The following is a 23,833-nucleotide window of genomic DNA, read 5'->3' on the forward strand; positions in this document are numbered from 1 at the left end:
CTAGTGTGAAGGGGCCCTCAAAGCTCTTCTGAACACTGTGCCCCTTTAACTTTGAGTATTTGGAGCCCGCAGTCTCCTTGAGTACGGGTATATTAGAGGTCCTTTGAACCCAGTTGTAGAGCTGGACAGACCATTTGGGCATTAAAACAGAGAGACTTGGTCAGCAATGTGTTGCTATGCACCGCTACCCTTATCCCAACCCCGTTGCTATGTGGCAGATACTACATATATCTGTTTTTTGGTTTTTAAAAAAAATCCGCAATGTAGAAGTGTGTCCATTAAATAATAGACGAGTGGATCTCTTATTTTACACAAATAGATGTATATTTGTTAGACCCAGTAAATCCGCGTTGGTGGGAAACCGTCATCCGTGTAATGTTATGTGGACGACTCAGGCAGGCGTGGAATGCAGTCTTCTCGGACCGTTTTTGAGTGACAGGTTGTGAAAATAAATTAAGCATCAGTATAGATACAGACATATTGTAGCATCGAAGGCAGAAATTCACTGCACTCAGCAGCTTCATATTTGAATGCTTTATTAATTCCACTTGTCACCCAATACACTGGGGGAATTTTGAAGAGCACATTACCCTTGGACAAGGGTAAGATGGAGAATGTTATGAATTTCTTTATTTGGTGCTTCATTTGAACTTTAGGGGTTGTTTTTACAAGGCTGGTAGCGGTGAGGTTTGTGATTTGTGCCATTTAAAAAACAAAAACCCAAAACCTCCAAAAATCAAACAAAACCCTAAAACAAAGCACTGGGATTTTCTAGAAGCAGTTGCATATATAACTTTGTATTGTGATACATGGCTAAAAGTTTTTTATGCAACTGTTTGTTTTTAAAAAAATAAAATAAATTCCGTTCCTATTCAACTTTTAACCTGCGTTAGAAAAAAAATAATTAAATTTAAAAAAAAACAAAAAACAAAAATAAAAAATAAAAAAAATAATATATATATTATATTTAACAAAATATATATTTCTTTCCTTTACTTCTGTGGCTCATTCATAGGTTTATAATGATTAATAATAATTTGTGACTGCAGTCCGACGGATTAGGCCTCATGCACACGACCGTGGTGTTATTCTGGTCCGCAAATTCCAGGACCGTGTTCCGTGGAATGTCATCCGCAGTTCATCCGTATGTAATCCGCAGTTCATCCGTATGTAATCCGCAAAAATGCGGATGAAAAAAAAAAAAAAAAAAAAAGGACTTTTAAACAGGATGCCAAAAGCTTGGTCAAACCCCCTTTAGAAGGTCACATGATCCGCAAATCCGCAAACTGCGGATGACACACGGTGGTGTATCCGCAATTTCCACGGGCCCATTGACTTCTATTGGCATGTCCGCACCGCATTTGCGGCCCATAATAGGACATGTCCGGAGTTTCTGCGGCACGGATGTGCGGACATGCGGAGAGCCGTGAAAACACGGATAGTGGGTATGGCCACATAGAAATGAATGGGTCCGCAATTAACCCGTGGATTTGCGGTTGAATTGCGGACGCAAAAACACGGTCGTGTGCATGAGGCCTAAATCGGCACATAAAATGGCTGTGAGCAACATGTCCTCTCATCTTATTATTGTTTAGTAGCGTTTTAAGTGTTTCCATCTCTGCTTTCTGGTCTTTATTAACGAAGTTTGTTTAACTGTTACTCCTTCAGCCTCTCCGGTCTCTGCCGTCTTCTTCGCAACCTGTTCAGTACTCCGCCGTCTCTTATCCACCCCCGCTCCTGCAAGTCTCACCCACTCAGCAGTACACTGTGGTACTATCTTCTGCTCTATTCTCTCTGTGCTGCTTGATCTCTGTATATGTAATGTTTTGTGTCTTAACTGTTACACTTGATAGATATCTAAAAAATGTTCGCACTGTGTTTACTTGCACATATATATTTTTTCCCCCTTTTTTTGATTTTGTTCTATTTTTATTGTATTTTTTTTTGCCTATATTAGAGTTGCAACATTTTTGGCAGTCTTTGGCCACCACTAGGGGGCACAAACCATATATAGCTGCATACAGCTACTATTGACCTGAATTGGAGTGGTACAGAACGGTGAAATTTTGAAGTTGAATAGCCAGTGGTGAAGCTACTAGGGGCTGGCGGTGCATCGGTTGCCAGGGGGACACCATAAAGCTACTCTATCTTAGCCAGGGTACTTAGATACAGGGTAAAGGCAGTAAACTGAATTTTTGGCCCCAGCTGAAGGAAAGTCTAGCTACACCTTTGGAATAGGTACCTGTGCCCGGCTGCCACACTCAGTCAGGTGCCTTTATATGAGAGATATTGTCCACTAGTAGCATTGCTGTGTATGACATTAGAGGCGTAAGGAGGTACAGTATAGGTCCCATGCCCTATTACAGCTCCACACAAAAAGAAGCCATAAAACGGCCGTGTACATGATGTAGAACCACTCATTTTAATTTGTTTAATAAATGGACGATGATTGATTGATCGCCCAGGGCATTGTCCATGCGCTCGGTCTGATCGTTTATTGCTAAAACCTTCTTTTTGGTGGTTTTTAATTAAGTGAAATTGTTCAGCTGCATTGGGATTTTCCTTCATTTTATGTATAAAGGTTTCTTGGGATTTTTACTTGTTTAGACTTTTGCATCATCTTTTTTTTAAATTGTCTTAAAAAATTCTGGAGGACTAAAGGAAAGGCAAAGAATTGAAAGAGTTTGAAGTTGCATCACCAATTGCGTTACCTCGAGTGCAAATTTTTTTTTTCTCCATAAGTGATGAGATCATAGGGGTGTTATTGTTGTGGTATTTTTTTCTTAAAGGGGAATTCTAGTTTTAAAAAACAAAACGAGGCTAAATTGTCCCAACTCTTTGAAAAATTGCATTATTTAAACAGGTGGTCAGCTTTACAAAAAAAGTATTCATTTTTGTTTTTTAAAAAATTTGTTTCATTAATTTGTAATTTTTTATTTTTTTTATATATATATATATATATATATATATATATATATATATACACATGTGTGTGTGTATGTATGTATGTGTGTGTGTGTGTGTATATATATATATATATATGTATATGTGTGTGTATATATATATATATATATATATACTTTTTTTTTTTTTTTTACTCACAGTAGTTATATATATTTTGTATACTTTGGCAAAATTTACCAGCCAATGTGGTAATGCATTTTCAGTTACCCACATACATTACATATATATTGCAGAATTTGAATTCTTAATATTTCGAGTTAGAATTCCAGATTAATGCTCATAACCTTTTGTTTTAAGACAAGTTCTTATAAGATAATTGTATAATGTGTCCATGAGCCAGAAACTTGTATTATTCCCGTTAGGATCCATTTTCCAGATTGATTGTAATATCTGTTGACTTGCTAATTGCATCTAGATTACTGTGTCTTCAAGAGTCTTTTGTAATATAAGCCTAATAATCGGAGATGAGGTGATTTCGGGAAGAGAATGGAAAGCCATATACCGTAATTCCAATACTGTAAAACAATAGATATCAAAAATGTTGCCAACTTAATTAAAAATGTATATATTTAGCTTTTTTTTTTTAAATACCCCATGGTAACTATGATTGTCATAATTAACCATAATTACACTCAAGGTTACCCTAATCAAGTTTTTTTTAGATTGTCATTTTTATAGATTGTCCGAGATTTTGCTAACGCAGTCCAAAGCCGCTCTGGCAACATTATCTATTTTCTTAATTATTCTTTAACTCGGGGGACGTGTTCTATAATGTTCCAGGATACAATCTGAACAATGCTACTCTAAGCTGTTTTTGTTGTCCTCTAGGGATGGCAGATAAAAAAAATTATGATGAATCAACATTGCTTTAATTGTCAAGGTGTTAATTAAATTGAGATGAGAAATTAAGTCTTCTTTTATACTCTTTTAAATTACTGTATAAAATTTTTATTTTTTATTTTACATTTATTATGGAGTTATTTTTATTTTTTATTTTTACATCTAATAGGATGGGTTAATTTGTGATGTTTCAGTTGTGTTACCGAATGAAATACTAACAGCAGATTAGAGATTTTTTTTTTTTACTTTTTTTTTTATATTGTCTATTTTTATAGACTGGAAATTTATTGTGGCATTTTTGCTCTTTGGCGTTAGTGGGTAAAAACAAAAGCATCAAAAACCCCGTAACAAAATGCATGGAGGGGTATAAAAAGGCGAATGCTGCCCTACTACACGCAACTGCAGCAAGATGTGCAGGTAGCAAAGTTGTGTTTTTAAAAACAAAAATTTTTGAAAAACAGACCAATAAAACCCAGAATAAAAAGGAAGTAATGAAGTAGGTGCCAACAATAAAATTAAACAAAACCAATACTCAAATATGGACCAAATTATACTGAACTTAACACAATGAAAAATTCCCTATGATTGCTATATTGTGTAAGCTTTGTAGAAATCCAGTAAAAACCTAAAGGATCATCTAAACTTTTATCTTTTAGTACTTGGGATCCAGAATCTCCTAGGAGGTTTTTTTTTTCCCCCGAAACTGTCGCCAAGTACAATTTGTGTATAGAAATGTATGTAAAATATTTGGGGGTAGATATGAGAGTTAATATTAATGTCTGCCAACACTTCATTAAAATAATCCTTCTACTTAACAATCCACAATATGTTCTCTCAAGTACATGACGAGCCTTGTTCCTACGAATGCTTTTATGTGATCTGCCCCTTAGGACATAAGGAAAAAATTGCCAAAAATGGGCAACTTTTTTATTTTTCCATGCCGCTCTTTTCTTCTCTATCGTAAGACCAGGTTCTATTGTTTTGTTTTTTTTTAGTTTTTTTTTATAGGCCTTTATATGAGAAACTGCTCCTGTATGTCTAAAGTAGTTTGATACATAGTTTACAATAGTTTAGCCGTGGTGTGAACAGGGCCTTAAGTTTATTTGGGGTTTATTAAGAGTTCTGCTCTGTCCACAACCTTCATTGCAGATTCTGTCAGATTCAACAGGAAGAATAGCGCTGCATGTGGCGCTATTCATCATGTCAAAACCAACAGACCCCCATTCTAAGTCAATAGGATCCGTAGGGTGCTGATGGTAACCGTCGTGAGAACCATACTGTACTCTATCGTTGTTTGCGTTCTAAGCTGAAATCACGATGCAGGTGTGAACAGAGCCTTAAACAAGGACTTTCTGAATAGGAAATGTGAATAATCGAGATTTCTTTGTCTCTATAGATTGTTTTTTTTATTATAGTTTTCTGTATATAATTCTATAAAATGTTATATATATATTTTTTTTTTTATTTTTTTTTTTAATATATATTTTAAATTTTTTCATTTTTTTTTTTTTTAAAACTATATAGCCAGACAACCTGGGCTCTCAGTTTAGCCATATGAGTCTTGCCAGACAGCCTTCGGCAGAGTCTTCAGATGCTCATTCGACCATGTTCCAATCCACCGTGGTGCTTCAACCTTCTGCACAGTCTGGCTACATCATGGCACTGCCTCCTCCCCCTCCTCCACCACCACTTGGACAGTCTGTGCCGCCCCCCAACTATTCTGCCTCCAGCCAGCCTGTCAATCCTACAGTGCTACAGCCGCAGGGATACATCCAGCCCCCCGCTCTCCAGCAGGTACGGGGCTCCCTTGGGAGGTAGCTCAGGTGCTAATGAGGAAGATGACAGTAAAGGACACCAGGATCTTCCAGCGTCTTTTAATGGTGAAGTCGTATTCATTAGTGGAATCCGGTTTTGAGCTTGAAGGTTTATGTGACAACAGACTCATTTGTGAATGTCTGTATTTTTTGGGTGGACTGTACTGTATGGAGATTGGAATTATTAACATTTTTGTTTAGTCTAATTTTGCATAAATTAACATTTTCCAGTCCTGAAATCGTACCAGGAGCAGCTGGAATAAAATGTTAATGGCTTCACATTACCATTATTTTGGCACATTATTAAGATCACAATTCAATTGGAGGAATAAAATATAAATATTAAAAAATATAATTTTTTAAATATAGTGTCAAAGGACTTGGTTAAAACGAAATATAAAAATTTGCTTAAAGTTTCACTTTTATTTTATCTTTTTATTCTCTTTAGATGCCAACCTGCTATTGTGCCCCAAACCAGTATCCACACTCCAACCAACAATATCGACCCATATCATCAGTCCAGTTTAATTCTCAACCACACCAAACACTGCCACAAGCTGCCCACCAAACAGGTTTGTAATATGCCTCTGCCTGTAACCCTCCCCTCCCCCACTCCTGCCCTCATATCTGCTGCGTGTTAGTCGTGGAGCGGCGGGATGCGGGCCCGGGGCGCTGTATGAGAGGGTTTAAGTTTCTCACAGTGAACCGGTCTCTTTTCCAGCCACTTTCTCTTCTTCTGTCTAATTTCTGGTTTTGTAGCTACGTCTTCCGCCACCGTTGCAGTAACAAAACCTTGATGCCTTATTTATATAAGGCATATATTAAGACGACGAGTTGGTCAGTGGGATATATTACTCATGTATGTGTTCTGCATTACAATATTTATGTATTTTCTATTAATTATGTTCGCCTTACCGCCATTTTGCGAACAGGCGAACTACGGAACCGTATTTACCGCATATAAGTCAATGATTGCTGAAATATTAGGATTTAGATGAATATTTCTGCCTCCATGGTCTTCTATGCAGCAAATACTGTTCCATTATTGACATCATTGTTCATATATGGACAGTGACATCAGGAGTTTCCCCAGGGCCAATCCCCAGGCTACTTATTTCAATGTGTGCCATACAGTGGAATACGTTTTGACTTTGTCAGGGTATACATTGGGAGTCCTCTCGACGAATACCTCAGACGGAAGGCAAAAACACCATGTAAAGGGGGCCTAAATTGGTATCTAAAGTCAAAGTTGCATGAAGTCTATTTTTTACTTCTTAGCGAACTGAGCAGTCGGGCATTGGCCAAGGGCAGCTGATCATAAAGTTCATAATAAAGACATGGGGCATTAGTGGTGGGAGAGGTGGGCAAAGACCGCAGGGAGCCCCGTGTGTAATAACCGTATATGGGCCCCTGATTATCCGATATCTCAATATCATAAAGCAGCCCCTTTGTGTCTAACAACCCACCAATATTTATGAGCCATGTAATTCATTAGCTCAATCCCTTACATGCAATCTAGTAGACCGTAGTAAGCGGTGGTGGTTGTAGACCCCTTACCTACTGGACCCCTATGCAGTAGCACAGGTGGCACGTATGATGGGTCCACCTCGAGTGGTGGACTCTTGCTCGACACTGACAATGGCGTAGGTAACAATTTTCTGTACTGATCTCTTCTGTATTTCAAGGTGACATCATGCTGGGTGAGGTGACATCACTAGTCTTATCCCTGAGGAGGGGGAGGGGGCACATGACCGTCTCAGTCTGCCCCAGCTTTTAGTGCCCCTTCACTGTACACGCTGTTTTCCCTTTAAGGGTATGTTCACACGTAGTCAACAAAAACGTCTGAAAATCCAGAGCTGTTTTCAAGGGAAAACAGACCCTGCTTTTCAGACGTTTTTTTACCAACTCGCATTTTTCGCGCCGTTTTCGCGGCGTTTTTTACGTCCGTTTTTGGAGCTGTTTTCATTGGAGTCTATGAGAAAACAGCTCCAAAAACGTCCAAAGAAGTGTCCTGCACTTCTTTTGACGAGGCTGTATTTTTACGCGTCGTCGTTTGACAGCTGTCAAACGACGACGCGTAAATAACAGGTCGTCTGCACAGTACGTCGGCAAACCCATTCAAATGAATGGGCAGATGTTTGCGAACGTATTGGAGCCGTATTTTCAGACGTAAAACGAGGCATAATACGCCTCGTATACGTCTGAAATTTGGCCGTGTGAACATACCCTTAGTGTAAATGGGTGAATACTGGAAAATATAGGTCTGTTTCAAACCCTAACCTTTTATCTAAATGATGGTATCGCTCTCTTTTTGGACACATTTTAAGGCAATTTAAGACCCGTTACAAGTACAGCTCTGAATTTCGCGTTTAAATCTTTGACTACGACAGTAAATGCTCTTGTTCGGCTCGTTGTTGATACTGGAGCGGCCCTTTTATTGCCGATCTCTTTTTGTGGTGTTATTGAAATGTAAATGAAATTCTTCTCCTTTTGTGTAGTTGAGAGCAGAGCCGCGCTTTCATGTCATGTGCCGCTGTATGGGGAGCGTTACATGAAGCGAGCGTCTCTATTGATGCGCGGCAGGGAGTATTTGTTCTTGGAAAGACTGAGAATTGAATTTAACAGGAGACTTTTACTGAACTGTTATTTTACCTCCCACAAATATCATCTTCTAGAGAATTGGATTTGGGTAGGTTGGAGTTGTGCGGACATCTTTTCACCTCCAGCAGACCAATGTCTTGTCTCCGCTCACAGGAATTGAGACGTGGTCAATATTCCCATTGGAACGCACTGGGTTCAGCTATGGGCCCAATAGCAACTGTATAGGGTCTACAAATGCTCCTGTTTGTGCAAATTGATGTACATGTACCTTGACGGAGGCGGGTAATTCCCGCATAATGCGGTACATGTATGTCAACCGCTGTGCCAAGGTGGTTACTAGCGGGAATGGGCTCATCTCACAGCCGGGAAGGGGGAATATTGCGCAGTATCCTGGGCTGAGCCCACTCCATACTTATCGGGTGTCTGCTGTATGTTAAATCTGACACCTCACTGCAATGGCCGGGATCGGAGACTACAGTAAAAGTTTTTTTTATTTTGTACAATAAAAAAATCTTAAAAATATCGAAAAAAATCCTCTTTTTTCCATTCTACCCTAAAGCAATTTGCAAAAAATATACCAAAAAAATCCCTTTTTCATTTTATCCTAAAGTAATTTGCAAAAAAATACATGAAACAAACATAATTTGGTATCGCTACATCAGTAAAAGTCAGAACTATTAGGTTATGTTCACACTGAGTTTTTTGACGCGGAAACCTCACCGCAAAACTTGTCAAAAACGGCCCTAAAATGCCTCCCATTAATTTCAATGGGAGGTGGGGGAGGTTTTCTCCCGCGAGCGGTAAAACCGCCTCGCGGGAGAAAGAAGAGACATGCCCTATCTTCGAGCGTTTACGTCTCTGACCTCCCATTGACATCAATGGGAGGTATAGAAAGCGTATTTTGTGGCAAAAAACGCAGCGAAAATCTGCGTGGAGGGAGAGGAAAATCTGACTCAGACTTCCAAATGGAATTTTGAGACCGAAATTCCGCCTGCAAAAAACTCAGTGTGAACATAGCCTTACAATTTAACATTATTCAACCTGAATAGTAAACGCAGAAATAAAAAAAACAAAAATGCCAGCATTTCAGTTTTTTTGGCCAACTCGCCTCCCACAAAAAATGGAATAAAAAGTAGTCAACAGTTTGCATGTTCCACAAAATGGTACCAATAAAAACTGCAACTCGTCCCACAAAAAAAAACCTCTCATATTGCTCAGTCGATTTTTCCTAGTACAGTAAATGGTGCTGTGAAGAGCTTCAACTCGTCTATATCGACGGAAAAATAAGTTACGGCTTTTGGAATGCGGGGAGGAACAAAATGCTGTGTTGGCAAGGGGGCACTGCGATCAGTCCGGACTCCTTTTGTAATCTACCGGTCAACCCCATGGCATTGCGATGGCCGCAGCTAACGGTTCTTTTATACTGGTATCTTGTTGCCTACCACATGCCCTCCAGGGCTACCCAGTATTAGTGCCCATCATGCTTTACCTTTTGCATAAAGAAAAGACAGTTATTGGACTACAAATTAAACGCTTTCATATATGTCCTCAAAAATAATAACCATGTGCACGTCTCAAGAAAATCAAAGCCCCAAATAGCTATGTAAGCTTAAAAATAAGGGGTCCTTATAGTGTTAATATTTGACCCATGTTGGTGTGACCTCTTGGGCTGTATCTTGCTTATAGATGACTCGATTTTTTTTTTTTTTATTCATGTATTTTTATTTTTTTTACGTTTTGTAGCTTATCCTGCAGTAATGCCCAGCCAGCAGCCAACCTACCAGGGCATGGTCAATGTGCCACAGCATCAGAATCAGACGTTGGTCACTGGGCAACATGCTAACATTGCCAATCCCATCCAAGGTGTTATGGTGCAGTACTCCTCAGTGCCCACATACCAGGTAGTACCAGCATTTATACTAGTATTGTATTGCCGGCTGTCCAAATGGAGTCTTACATTGTAGTTGGGTTATTTTCATTGCAGACGTACCGTATAGTGTTTATAAACTGATGGATTTGTTTTATTAGGTTCCTATTCGGCAAAGCTCCCAGTCTGTGCCGCAACAGCCATATCACCAACAGGTGCTTATTGCTAACCAGTCCCACCAGGGGCAGTTACCAACCACAGGGATGCCAGTTTACTACAGCGTCATCTCACCAGGACAGCAGAATAACTTGAGGTGTGGACAATATACAAAATATATGTACTGCGTTATATATTGGACTATAATATTCAGTAATATGGCGGGCAGGTTATATAACACGTTTGTATTTCACAGCTCTGCAATGGGGTATATGCAGCATCCAGGATCTGATCAGATGCAATTTCCAAGGACAACATCTCCTTGTAGCTCTCAGACGCTGCCAGGACCTCACTGTGCAGGTATACAGTGTACGTGTGCCTAAAATATGGGATAATACATTCATTCTACGAAGTCTATTTCACGCACAGCATTTTTATTACAGAATTTTTTGCCCCTATCGTTTCAACAGTACCAGCACCGCCCCCTCCTGGTGGAATGGTAATGATGCAGCTCAATGTTCCTAACAACCCAGCACCTCAAACACATTCACCACCTCAGTGGAAGCCAAATAAATATTATTGTGACCACCAGAGGGCTCATAAAATGGCAGAGTACGGAAGCTTGGATCCGTCTACCCAGGTAAATGATATGGGGGTGGGCAATTTTTTTGGCCAATTATTTGTATTTATGGAGATTTATAAGGTCGTAAATGGTTTTTGAATATGTATTGTGACTGTGGAGTCTGCATCAATAAATTATGGAAATATTTCCGGTTTGGTATGGGTTCACGGTTTTGTTATTCATAGCCACATACTTAAAAATACTGTACGTCCATCCACCGGCTCTGTGTGTTTTGATCTGTTTTGCACTTACAATCAGGAGTAGCCTTACGTTGGATGATGTCATGTTGGTATCTGCTGTTGCGCCCTATAGTGCACGGCCATACAGTGTACAAATAAAACTACCCTCTAGCGCCTAGTTATGAGCACCATACAGTATGGTGCCCAAATAACAGTGCCGCACATTGCTTAAAGAGGCTCTGTCACCAGATTATAAGTGCCCGATCTCCAACATTATCTGATCGGCGCTGTAATGTAGGTGACAGCAGTGGTTTTTTATTTATAAAAACAATCTATTTTCACCACGTTATGAGGGACTGTAGCTTTATGCTAATTACTTTCTTAATGCCGAATTGGGCGTGTTTTTACTTTTGACCAACTGGGCGTTGTACAGAGGAGTGTATGACGCTGACCAATCAGTGACCAATCAGCGTCATGCACTTCTCTCCATTTATTTAATCGGTGCATAGTGATCTTGCTAGATCAGTATGTGCAGTCACTTACACATTTACTTACTGAAGTGTCTTGACAGTGAATAGACATTCCTTCCAGCCAGGACGCGATGTCTATTCACAATCCCGACACTTCAGTAACATTTGTGTGGGACTTACAGAACAGCAATCGTAATCTCGCTGTAAACTGTCATTTACAGCGTGGTCACGCTTCGCTGTGCTTTAAGTCCCACACAAACTTTACCGAAGTTTCGGGATTGTGAATAGACATCGCGTCCTGGCTGGAAGGAATGTCTATTCACTGTCAATACACTTCGACTTGGTCAAAAGTAAAAACACGCCCAGTTGTCCATTAAGAAAGTAATTAGCATAAAGCTAAAGTCGCTCATAACTTGGTGAAAATAGATCGTTTTTCTATATAAAAAAACACCGCTGTTACCTACATTACAGCGCCGATCTCTTTATGTAGGAGATAGGCCACTTATAATGTGGTGACAGAGCCTCTTTAAGTAAATAACACCACACAGTGCTCAAATAACACTCTAAATCTGTTATACAATTAATACTAAAGAAGTTCTCCCTGCTTGTTAGAAGGCTCCCTTGACAATAACATGATCACAAAGTATCCCCCTGCTGGGAATCACAGCGATCAGCCGTAATCTGTGGGGAAACCTGGCAGTAAGTGTTCAATTTCCCTGCAGCGCCACTTCAGGGGAGATGAAGCATTACACAGTGTACATTCATATCAATATGTTGTCTGTATAATACAGGACAGGAAGGTCCTCCAGAGACTCTCTATGTAACCGCTCTCCACCCTAACCAAGAGATGAGGATCTTGAACAGTGGACCCCCCTCTATTAACTTAGAAGTCCCTAACGGGGAATTAAAGATTTGCAGTGGTGACAAGCTTGGGGTGCCAGACCCTCTGTCGCGCCACCTTCAGCAGGTTCGGCTGATGTACCCTGTGCCACCACATAGTTCACACGTGAGGCGCAGCATGCCTCCTAAATGCCCCAGATTCAGTAGTCCTACTGTCCGAGGACATGATGCTTCTGTCCTGGAGAGGCGCTCTTTCACAGATCGTTTCACCAGGACTCACCCTGGGGTCATTATTTCTGGCACAGTGGTTGGCACTGTTATGGTGCACTGTGGGACATAGAAATTTGCAGCAAAACCCTATCCACACCACCTGTACATGTGGCATCACTATGGTTTAGCTGGTAAGGTCCCAGAAGAAAAAGTTTGGGGTGCCTGGGGTTGTATTTATTCATTTATTTTTTTTCTAGTACAAAGCATTGTATTATTAAATCGCTCAGAATTTGCGACTGTTGAGCAGTCGTTTATGGGGATACCCCCCCATCCCACCAGTCGGCATTAATGAATAGATTCGCTATGAAGATGCGCTGCTTGCTGTACAGATGGATGTATCTAAGTAAAGAAATGTTGTATTTGTTTTTGGTCCCCCTTTTCCAGCATAGTTCACATCTAAGCAGTCCCATTACATCACCCAATCAGTCACCGATTCCTGTCCAATTAACCAACATGAAAAATATCCGCCCTGGTTTATCACCTCTCCCTCTAGTTCCACATTTTTCTAGACCGTTTGCTCCAGGACAAGGTAAGATCCGTTATATTGAGTAGACCGTATTTATGTAAATGAAGCTTTTGTCATTGTATAATAAAGATTTCCTGCGACTTGCTCATGTACTTTGTTTTTTCACCATTCTGCAAAATCTCTGTTTGCTGTCAGTGAATGGGAATTTCTTATTCACATTGAGGCCATACAGATTGTCTTACAGCAATTGCATCCAGTCTAGACAATCCACAAAATTAGATCACCAACTTTAAAACTCTTTCCTGTACTGATAGTTTGCTACATTGTATTAGTGCAGGCAAAATGCATCAGCCAGGGGTACAGTAAGTTTAGCTCACAGAGGATTGTCTAAGCTAGGGATAATGTTTACAGCCCCTCAGCTGTGAGAAGTATTAGGTCTGTAGAGGTTTTCAGCCTCTCTATGAAAATTATGAATGTTTCTGTTCACTGACCAGTAGCAGAGATATTGAAACTGGTGAGAATTTGAAGCACAAAGTAAATTTGAAAATTGCTGAACTTTTCATTATACAATTATTCCCCTTAGTTTACTCAAAAAAAACTGTAAACCCCTTTAATAATGTATTTGTTAACACATGAACACACCTGATTTTAAAGATGGCTCCCAGATTTGTATTCACCTGAGAAACTACTCGTGATCTTCAGCTCTCCAGAACTTCTCTGCGTTTCCTGGGGCTGAGGTCGGTGGGAGTCTCAATGTTCATCCTTGTCATCTGGAAACAATCTTATGCGGTTTCACTCACTGCCTAGGAAATGCCAACCCTCTAGAGACTCTTAAAGGGGTATTCCCTTCTCCAATGTTTATGGCATATCCTGTATGTCTGATAGATGGGGGGGGGGGGGTCTCACCTTTGGGACCTGCACCTATGTGAAGAACACCCCCTGATGAATGGAGCGGTGGCTGTGGATATGCCATAAATATCTGTAGTTGAAATACCCCTTTAAGGCTCTCTGCAGAAATCTGACAATCTTGCTTGTGGGACAGACGGAAAGGGAAAAAGAGACTCCTGCTGATCACATCCCCAGTTAACCTCAGGCAAGTTACATTTTTAGGATTTGCTGGCGGCTTAAGGGTAATGTCCACCATTGAGCACCATTCTACCGTTTCATTAAAATAAAGAGTAATTTGGTAAAAACATTACGTTACTTATTTTGCCTGATAATTGTAACAATCTGTTTCCTACAATACCCAGAGAGAAAACAACCTGGTGGCACAATTCACCTAAACACCCCCCTTTCCCACCGGCTCGGTTAGGGCGAGGGTACTCAGTTAGCCCCAGGAGCTCGTGCCCCTAACTTGCCCGGTAGTTGATTCTCTGGATAAAGTCAGCTGAAAAGGGAAACAAACAATAGGGAGGTTGCTACAGGTAGCAGCAGAAAAAGTCTATAAATTCTATCAAGAACTTCAGGGTTCAGTAACCATAATATAGCCGAGCTTGGCAGTCGAGCAATCCAGGTTTCAGTAACTGATATAGCAGAGCTGAGTTTGCAGTACAGGGGATATTCAAGAGTAGTTGGGGACAGAAAAAGATCACAACCATAAGTTCAAGGTCAGGATCTAGCAAAACCAGGTTATGGAACAAACACTTAAAATTGGCACTGAGGCTAACATGCCGGGGATTTAAAATAGAGCGCCCAGCACTTTGACTGTGAGGGGGAACGTGCGCTCTGCCAATGCACCTCTGCGGCGGCCGGCAGGGAGAGATGGCACTGGACAACGGCGAAGTGTGTCAATTACAATACTGCCTGTATAAAATGTCAAAGCTGCTGAACGACATAAAGAAGAGTCGGAATTACATCCCTAACACCTTATCTGACCTCCTGGAATGCAGAGGGACCGTTATAGCAGGCACTGTGCAGCAATTTAAAGTCTAGACTTCTGAAAATGCATATGTACATGGCCAGCTATGAGCAGACACTGAACAAGCAGAGAATGCAGGAAAATGTAAAACTCTGGCCCTACAGTATTGTGACTTCAGCTCTGGAGGATAATACAGGATGTAACTCAGGATCAGTACAGGATAAGTAATGTATGTACACAGTGACTCCACCAGCAGAATAGTGAGTGCAGCTCTAGAGTATAATACAGGATGTAACTCCGGATCAGTACAGGATAAGAAATGTAATGTATGTACACAGTGACTCCACCAGCAGAATAGTGAGTGCAGCTCTGGAGTATAATACAGGATGTAACTCAGGATCAGTACAGGATAAGTAATGTAATGTATGTACACACTGACTACACCAGCAGAATAGTGAGTGCAGCTCTAGAGTATAATACAGGATGTAACTCGGGATCAGTACAGGATAAGTAATGTAATGTATGTACACAGTGACTCCACCAGCAGAATAGCGAGTGCAGCTCTGGAGTATAATACAGGATGTAACTCCGGATCAGTACAGGATAAGTAATGTAATGTATGTACACAGTGACTACACCAGCAGAATAGTGAGTGCAGCTCTAGAGTATAATACAGGATGTAACTCGGGATCAGTACAGGATAAGTAATGTAATGTATGTACACAGTGACTCCACCAGCAGAATAGCGAGTGCAGCTCTGGAGTATAATACAGGATGTAACTCCGGATCAGTACAGGATAAGTAATGTAATATATGTACACAGTGACTACACCAGCAGAATAGTGAGTGCAGCTCTGGGGGGTAATTCAGGATGTAACTCAGGATCAGTACAGGATAAGTAATGTAATGTATGTACACAGTGACTCCACCAGCAGAATAGTGAGTGCAGCTCTGGGGGGTAATTCAGGATGTAACTCAGGATCAGTACAGGATAAGTAATGTAATGTGTTTACAAAGTGACTCAACTTTTTATGTAGAATAATTCTATATATGAACTGTACAATGATCATCTTTAAGCTCCATGCAAAGCTGAATTTCCATGGGGAGGTTTTCTTTAGACCTAAGTTTTCAAAATTTTGGCCCCAGTATATGTAGGTTTTGAAAAGCGCAAGGTTTGGCCTAGTAAAAATCCCAGGGGTTTGGGTTGTGCAGATTTTTAGTACTACACAGCATTTCTAATTCTCAGGATACAGATCACCATCTTATTTGTTTCTTTCTCTGTTTTTGTCTTTTTTTTTTTTTTCTTTTTTTTTCCCTGGCAGGTGATACAAGATATCCGTTACTTGGTCAGCCATTACAATACAATGCTCCTCAATTAGTACACGGACATATAACAAGTCAACAGGTTTATAATCGTGTTCTTGATCCTACATTTCACATCTAGGATATAATGAAGACGTCTCAGGGGATAAAGTTCTCTTTAATATAGATACATAGACTTTTCTCCAGGGATCCAAGTCACTGGGGGTAAAAGAATGAATGTTTTCATATTTCTAATAAGCCAGATAATATGCAATCACATGGACACATAGCTATAGATACAGATGTAGACAATATTTCACTGTAAATATCATAGTAGTCTAATAAGATCTGCCAGTTGTCAAATAACAAAAAATAAAAATCTCATTTGTGCCTATTCCAGGGTCAGTCTGGACACAGACATGGAAATAGAGGCAAAAGAACTGCCAAGAAAGCGGCTTCCACCGACCTCTCTGCAGGTGAACCTGGTAAGTTTTTGTTTTACTTGAAAATAACATGGTGTCCATACCCTTTAAGCCCTGTTCACACAGTTTTTTGACACGTTTTTTGCCATGGAAACCATGGCAAAACACGTCCGACACTGCCTCCCATTGTTTTCAATAGGAGGTGGAAGCGACCTGCCCTATCTTGAGGCGTTTTCCTCCTCAAAAGCCCCATTGAAATCAATGGGAGATAGAAAAAAACGCTGTGAACGGCCGATGCGTTTTTTGATGCGTTTTATGTCTAAAACCGCCCATGGATCTTTCCTTTGCCTGTTGAAGAAATAGGTAAAAAAAAAAAAAGCAACAAAAATTGCGTAAAAAAAAAGGTGGCAAAAATCACCTGTGGTGCAAAACCATTTAAAAAAAAAACCAGGGCGGCTTTTTGCAGGCAGCGTTTTCTGCCTGCAAAAGACTGTGTGAACATACCCTTAATTTTCTTCCAAGCGCTACATTTATTGTTGATCTAATGCATCAAAATAAGAAAAGAAGCAACTTTGCAAATAGTCTTGATTTAAAAAAACAAAACCTGTGCGTTGGCTGGTTCACAGACCTATATAATATATATAATAATAATGAACATCTATATAAATTCAGGGCCACCTGACCGTTTACATCCCTCTCAGGGTCTCAAGTCATCCCTTAGTAACTTCTCAGTCGTGAGCCCTCTGTAACGCCTACGTTAAGACCTCATACCCCTCTGGAAACATCCCTGTCAACGGGATCATATGTTCCCCCAGGAACACCCCCATTGAAGGGATCACGTGTCGTCGCCCCATAACTCTTTCAAGTGAATCACACGCCCCCCAGTAATGCTCCTGTAAAGAGGATCACACGCCCCCCCAGTAATGCTCCTGTAAAGAGGATCACATGCCCCCCCCAGTAATGCTCCTGTAAAGAGGATCACATGCCCCCCCCAGTAATGCTCCTGTAAAGAGGATCACATGCCCCCCCCAGTAATGCTCCTGTAAAGAGGATCACACGCCCCCCCAGTAATGCTCCTGTAAAGAGGATCACATGCCCCCCCCCAGTAATGCTCCTGTAAAGAGGATCACATGCCCCCCCCCAGTAATGCTCCTGTAAAGAGGATCACATGCCCCCCCCCAGTAATGCTCCTGTAAAGAGGATCACATGCCCCCCCCCAGTAATGCTCCTGTAAAGAGGATCACATGCCCCCCCAGTAATGCTCCTGTAAAGAGGATCACATGCCCCCCCAGTAATGCTCCTGTAAAGAGGATCACATGCCCCCCCCAGTAATGCTCCTGTAAAGAGGATCACATGCCCCCCCCCAGTAATGCTCCTGTAAAGAGGATCACATGCCCCCCCCCAGTAATGCTCCTGTAAAGAGGATCACATGCCCCCCCCCAGTAATGCTCCTGTAAAGAGGATCACATGCCCCCCCCCAGTAATGCTCCTGTAAAGAGGATCACATGCCCCCCCCCAGTAATGCTCCTGTAAAGAGGATCACATGCCCCCCCCCAGTAATGCTCCTGTAAAGAGGATCACATGCCCCCCAGTAATGCTCCTGTAAAGAGGATCACACGCCCCCCCCCAGTAATGCTCCTGTAAAGAGGATCACACGCCCCCCCCAGTAATGCTCCTGTAAAGAGGATCACATGCCCCCCCCAGTAATGCTCCTGTAAAGAGGATCACATGCCCCCCCCAGTAATGCTCCTGTAAAGAGGATCACATGCCCCCCCCCCAGTAATGCTCCTGTAAAGAGGATCACATGCCCCCCCCCAGTAATGCTCCTGTAAAGAGGATCACATGCCCCCCCCAGTAATGCTCCTGTAAAGAGGATCACATGCCCCCCCCAGAAATGCTCCTGTAAAGAGGATCACATGCCCCCCCCAGTAATGCTCCTGTAAAGAGGATCACATGCCCCCCCCAGTAATGCTCCTGTAAAGAGGATCACATGCCCCCCCCCATTAATGCTCCTGTAAAGAGGATCACATGCCCCCCCCAGAAATGCTCCTGTAAAGAGGATCACATGCCCCCCCCAGTAATGCTCCTGTAAAGAGGATCACATGCCCCCCCCCAGTAATGCTCCTGTAAAGAGGATCACATGCCCCCCCCATTAATGCTCCTGTAAAGAGGATCACATGCGCCCCCCAGTAATGCTCCTGTAAAGAGGATCACATGCCCCCCCAGTAATGCTCCTGTAAAGAGGATCACATGCCCCCCCAGTAATGCTCCTGTAAAGAGGATCACATGCCCCCCAGTAATGCTCCTGTAAAGAGGATCACATGCCCCCCCCCCCTCAGTAATGCTCCTGTTGAGGGGATCACCTGTCCACAGAGTATTGGCCCCTTTGAGGGGAGCACATATCCCTCTCTCCCTGTAACACCCCCATTGTGGGTATCATGTCTCCCAGTAACGCCCCATCCTGGGTCACTTGTCCATATATTTGTCTCAGAATCGCCAGTTACTAAATCCAAACCTCTGGAGCCAGACAGGGACATATATATTATATAATGTGTGTGTATATTGCACCTTTTGTAACCGATTTTATATTTTTTAAATCATATTTTTTCAAATTATATTTACACCCTTAGTAACTGTAAACACCTATAGAACGATGACACAAGAACTAATCATTATCCAAAAGAACAATTCCGGTCCTAGTTCTTGTGTGATCTTGTGTATAGGTGTTTATATCTTTTTATCACACAGTACGGTGTAGGTTGCTACATACATATATTGGCGCAATTATCTCCTTAGGTGTTACGCCTTCGTAACGGTGTAATGTGTCGAGCTGTGGACGGTGGCCGATCTATCTAACCCAACTGGTTTCACGTCTTTCTTCCTGCAGTTGTTGGGAAGGTCCTCGAAATCACAGAACTGCCTGACGGAATTAGTCGCAAAGATGCAGAAATGCTTTTTGGTGAACTCTTTAAAGTAGGTGCTAAAATTCGGTGGCTCCGGGACCCACGATCACAACAGACCCCGTATCAGCATCATCAACACTACGGCGGCAGCGGGGAGAGCCACCCGAGTCCTGAACAACCCAGCCCCTCTTCAGACTTGGCCTCCACCTACACCATCGTAGCTACGTTCCCCACCGTATCGGCTGCTAAGAATGCACTGAAAGAACATAATAATTTAATGAACAAGTTTAGACTGAGAACGTGCAGAAAATCCTACGACCTTCACATCCTAGAAAGAGCGTGCTCTCAGTAGAGGTCACCGAGCGTTCCTACAATGTCCGCCTCGTCATGTGATAACGATTGGCCTTTGGAAGGGTTTGTGTGTACGCAGAGACACTGAATATCACTACCACAAACTTGGAACTGAAAAATAACCTACAGCGCCGGCAGAGAGTCATCCGTCAGTAGGACAGACCTACCCCTCCCCCACCCTTTTATAGCCTGTTTGTTTTATATTTATATTTCTGTATCTGACCCAAAGTTCTCTTGTACAGAAAAAAAAATGTTGTTCATAATGAATGCCCATGTTGAAAAGAAAAAAAAAAAAATTTAAGAAAAACAAAAACAATTCTGATTTCTACTTTTTTTTTTTTTTTGTTTTTTTTCTCTCCAAAGCCAGCACTTTGTCATCCACTTTAATAGAACAGGGTGGGGAAATTATTGCTGCACTTAAAGAAAAATCTATATACATAGATATATATTATAATAATAATAGACCTATTACTGTTTTGAAGAGAAGTCTAGTCCTTTCCCCCGTCTTCCAAGGGGATACTGTTCAAACGACGGACCCTCTTCACTGTGCCCTTCATAAGTTATATACATTAAGGCTTTGTGAAAGTTCATTGTAAATAAATGGTTTCTCACAAGTCCATTTTTCTTTTTGATTGTGGTTAAATTTTTTTTTTACTCCAGTTGTCATGTGAGGGGCAGGGCTGCGATAGGTCCAATTATACACACAATTTATACTCCTGTTGCCTCTCCTGACATGTCTAAGTAAGTGCATACCCCATAAAATAACCATTCTCGAATGTGTTTTTTTTCTTAGAACTCTACTTTGTGCCGTTCCTCTGTTACTCCTCCTGTACATTTATGAATAAATTGACAACTGGGTGTTACCATTTGAGGGTGTGTCCCTACAGACACACTGTCCAATCAGTGCTGAGTGCAGGGACACGCCCCTTTTACAAGGGGAAAGGTAACACCCAGTTTTTCTCTATTCATACATTTCTAGGGGGAATAACAGAGGAACAGCACAACATCACAACCATAATTGTGATTTTATGGAGATTACAAGTATTTACTAAAATAGACGAGGTGACAGGTGCTCTTTAAATGGTAACTAAACTTTTGACATGTCAGAAGTTTTGATAAGTGTGGGTCCGAGCAATGAAACGATTGCAAAAATGAAGCCGCGGAAGTGCTCGGGTGAGAACTGTCCCGCTTAGTTTCTGATTGGATTTCCTCAGAGCGGTGTATGGGCTCAATAGAAAGTCTGAGACCGTACACCAATCATTCGGCGTTGCGAGCTGGTCAGAAACGAAGCGGCACAGTGCCCATCCGAGCGCTTCGTTATAGCGATCAGCGGGGTTCTCAGTGCTCGGAACCCCACCGATCAAAACTTCTGACAAGTCGCTATGACATGTCAAAAGTTTTTTTTTTTTTTTTTTTATTTAGTTACACTGTAAGGCTGCGTTCACATCTGTGTCAGGGCTCCGTTCTGATGTTCCGTCTCAGCTTTCAGTCGGAACGGAGCCCTGACTGAAACAAACGGAAACCGTAGGTTTCCATTTCCACCACCATTGATTTCAATTGTGATTGATCCGGTGGCAATGGTTTCCGTTTGTCTCCGTTGTGCGCAAGGGTTCCGCCATTTTGACTGAATAAATAGCGTAGTCTACTGCGCTATTCATACCATCAAAATTACGGAACCCTTGCACAACTGAAACAAACTGAAACCATTGGCACTGGATCCTTCACCGTTGAAATCAATGGTGATGGAAACGTAAACCTATGGTTTCGGTTTGTTTAAGTCAGGCCTCCGTTCCGACGGAAAGCTGAGACGGAACGTCAGAACGGAGCCGTAACGAATATGTGCACGAAGCCTTAGGCATTTCGGCACCTAAGCGCTGTGTAAACGGGCTCTATTGTGTACAATATTTCAGCAGTTTGTGGCTTCAAAATTGCTCTTGCTGCTGTTATTAGATACAGTGCAAGACAATTTTGGGGACTACGGAAAACTATTTTGGTCACTCGGTCACCCACCTACATACAAGGATATACACCCTTCTCTTTTTCATTCTCTCGCCTGTCCATCTTGTGTATGTATCTCTTAGGGAATGTTCACACGCAAGATCAAAAATGGCTGAAAATTACGGAGCTGTTTTCAGAAGTTTTTGAAGTTTTTTTACGTGTTTTTTTGGAGCTGCTTTTCTATTGACACAATGAAAAACCGCTCCAAAAACGGCTCATGAAGTGACTTGCTCCTTTTTTACGTGGCGTTCCTTAAACGCAGTTTTTTTAAACGGTGGCGTGCAAAAAACGCCCCGTCTGACTGAAACGCCATTTTTCCCCCATTGAATTCAATGCGCAGATGTCTATAGGTGTTTCGCTACCATTTTTTTCAGGCGTATTTCGAGGCATTTACGCCCCGAGATACGCCTGGATTCACAGCATGTGAACATACCCCAATAGTCATGTCCCCTTGTGTCTTATGTGTCGTAGTTAAATTAGTGCTTTAAAGGGACGGTGTCATGAATTTTTTTTTTTGATTATTATTATATTGCTTTTAATTTTTTATTATATTGCTGTTCTCATGTTTTACTTTTTAAAGTTCTGACTTTTACTTCTCTATGGGGGCTGCCATTTTTTTTTCATCTCTGTATGTGTCGATTAACAACACATACAGAGATGGAATACGGCACATACAGCCCCATAGAGAATGCGAACGGGAGCCGTACCATTCGCAGTTGCGTGCGTAGTCTGTGTGGGAACGGCACATGCGCCGCTCCCACACAGACCAAAACGACGCTCGTTCGTAGAGCGAAATCCGGCGCCATTTTCATGTGGACCGAAAGCGGCTACCGGACAGTAAGATGACTACTTCCGGCCGCGCCTTCCGGCCATATGTTCAACGAAGCGAAGGCGCAAGGAAGATGAGCATAGACCAGCGGAGGAGGCGGCAGGAGCAGGTAATTTATGTTTGTGTATGTTCCTGTGTATTATGTTCGTGTAAGTTCGTGTTATACTGTCTGCTGAGCCCTGTATCTAATCCTCCTACACTGTGCAGTCGCTCAGAAAATGGCGGCACACAGTGTAGGAGGTTTGAAGATATACAAACCCTTCCTTCTCCTGGCACTAGCCAGAAGAAGGGAGGGGGGATTGTGTGAAGACACTAGAGTGTGTGTCTACCCCAAATTTGCAGCATAAATCAATGGGGTTGCTTTACCACAGTGACCATGCTGCAATTTTGGGAACTGCTCCCTCTAGTGGCCAGCATATGGAAATGTTATAAATTAGAATCTAATTTTATAATATTTCCTGACTTGTGAAAAAATTTAAAAAATTAAAACAATGTGTAATCACTCAAATACTAATTGTTTAACTGAAAAAAAGAAAATAATTTCTAGCGACACATTCCCTTTAAGAAAAGTCAATTCTTTTACAAAGAAGGAATGCCCACATAACAGCCCACTCTTATTTCTAGTATTACAAACTCTTTCCTTGTAGTGTTTGCAGCAAACGCACGTCTCCCCATACAGCGACCGATGTGTTCTGTATCTGACTCATCCTTTAAAATAAACGGGGTTAAATAGTGCCCCAACTTCCAGCCATGCACCGGTAATAAATCAGGTTTTCTAGGATTATATTTTAGCAGCAAATGGATAAGAAGCAGAAGTGTCTCACTATTCCTGTACAAACATGGACCCGGAGCGATCCCATGGTTTATTGCAGGCAACACGGACAGAATTTGTATTCGGTCTGTATCCCCCTAGGAGTGACTGTCCATCTTTTTTTCCTCATCATGTTTTTTGTGGTGATTTTGATTTCTTCTTATATCTTTAGAACAGTCAGAGCTTTGTTTTTCTGATCCAGCGTTCCAAATCACCGACACAGATACAGGGGGGGATGTATAAAAAGATCTGTGTCAGATTTACTGGCGT

At 41.6% G+C, this 23,833-nt stretch overlaps 1 protein-coding gene across 15 annotated transcripts in view; it reads left to right on the forward strand.

Annotated features, from left to right (window-relative positions):
* The window catches only part of R3HDM1 (R3H domain containing 1), an 87,703-nt gene extending 67,153 nt beyond the window's left edge, over positions 1-20,550 (forward strand). For 7 of the 15 annotated variants that reach the window (XM_075829210.1, XM_075829211.1, XM_075829214.1 and 4 more), the window contains 11 exons: positions 1,669-1,770; positions 5,329-5,598; positions 6,067-6,190; positions 9,963-10,120; positions 10,248-10,399; positions 10,499-10,602; positions 10,686-10,882; positions 13,008-13,152; positions 16,270-16,352; positions 16,650-16,734; positions 19,559-20,550. In XM_075829210.1, the coding sequence (XP_075685325.1) occupies positions 1,669-1,770; positions 5,329-5,598; positions 6,067-6,190; positions 9,963-10,120; positions 10,248-10,399; positions 10,499-10,602; positions 10,686-10,882; positions 13,008-13,152; positions 16,270-16,352; positions 16,650-16,734; positions 19,559-19,926 (1,788 nt within the window). In that variant the 3' untranslated portion in view covers positions 19,927-20,550. Of the gene's footprint in view, positions 1-1,668; positions 1,771-5,328; positions 5,599-6,066; positions 6,191-9,962; positions 10,121-10,247; positions 10,400-10,498; positions 10,612-10,685; positions 10,883-13,007; positions 13,153-16,269; positions 16,353-16,649; positions 16,735-19,558 lie in introns of all 15 variants that reach the window. The other 8 variants (XM_075829219.1, XM_075829221.1, XM_075829222.1 and 5 more) reach the window with 6 other exon arrangements.
* Positions 20,551-23,833: the final 3,283 nt, after the last annotated feature.

The sequence above is a fragment of the Rhinoderma darwinii genome, chromosome 6 (assembly GCF_050947455.1).
Source record: "Rhinoderma darwinii isolate aRhiDar2 chromosome 6, aRhiDar2.hap1, whole genome shotgun sequence".
Lineage (NCBI taxonomy): Eukaryota > Metazoa > Chordata > Amphibia > Anura > Rhinodermatidae > Rhinoderma > Rhinoderma darwinii.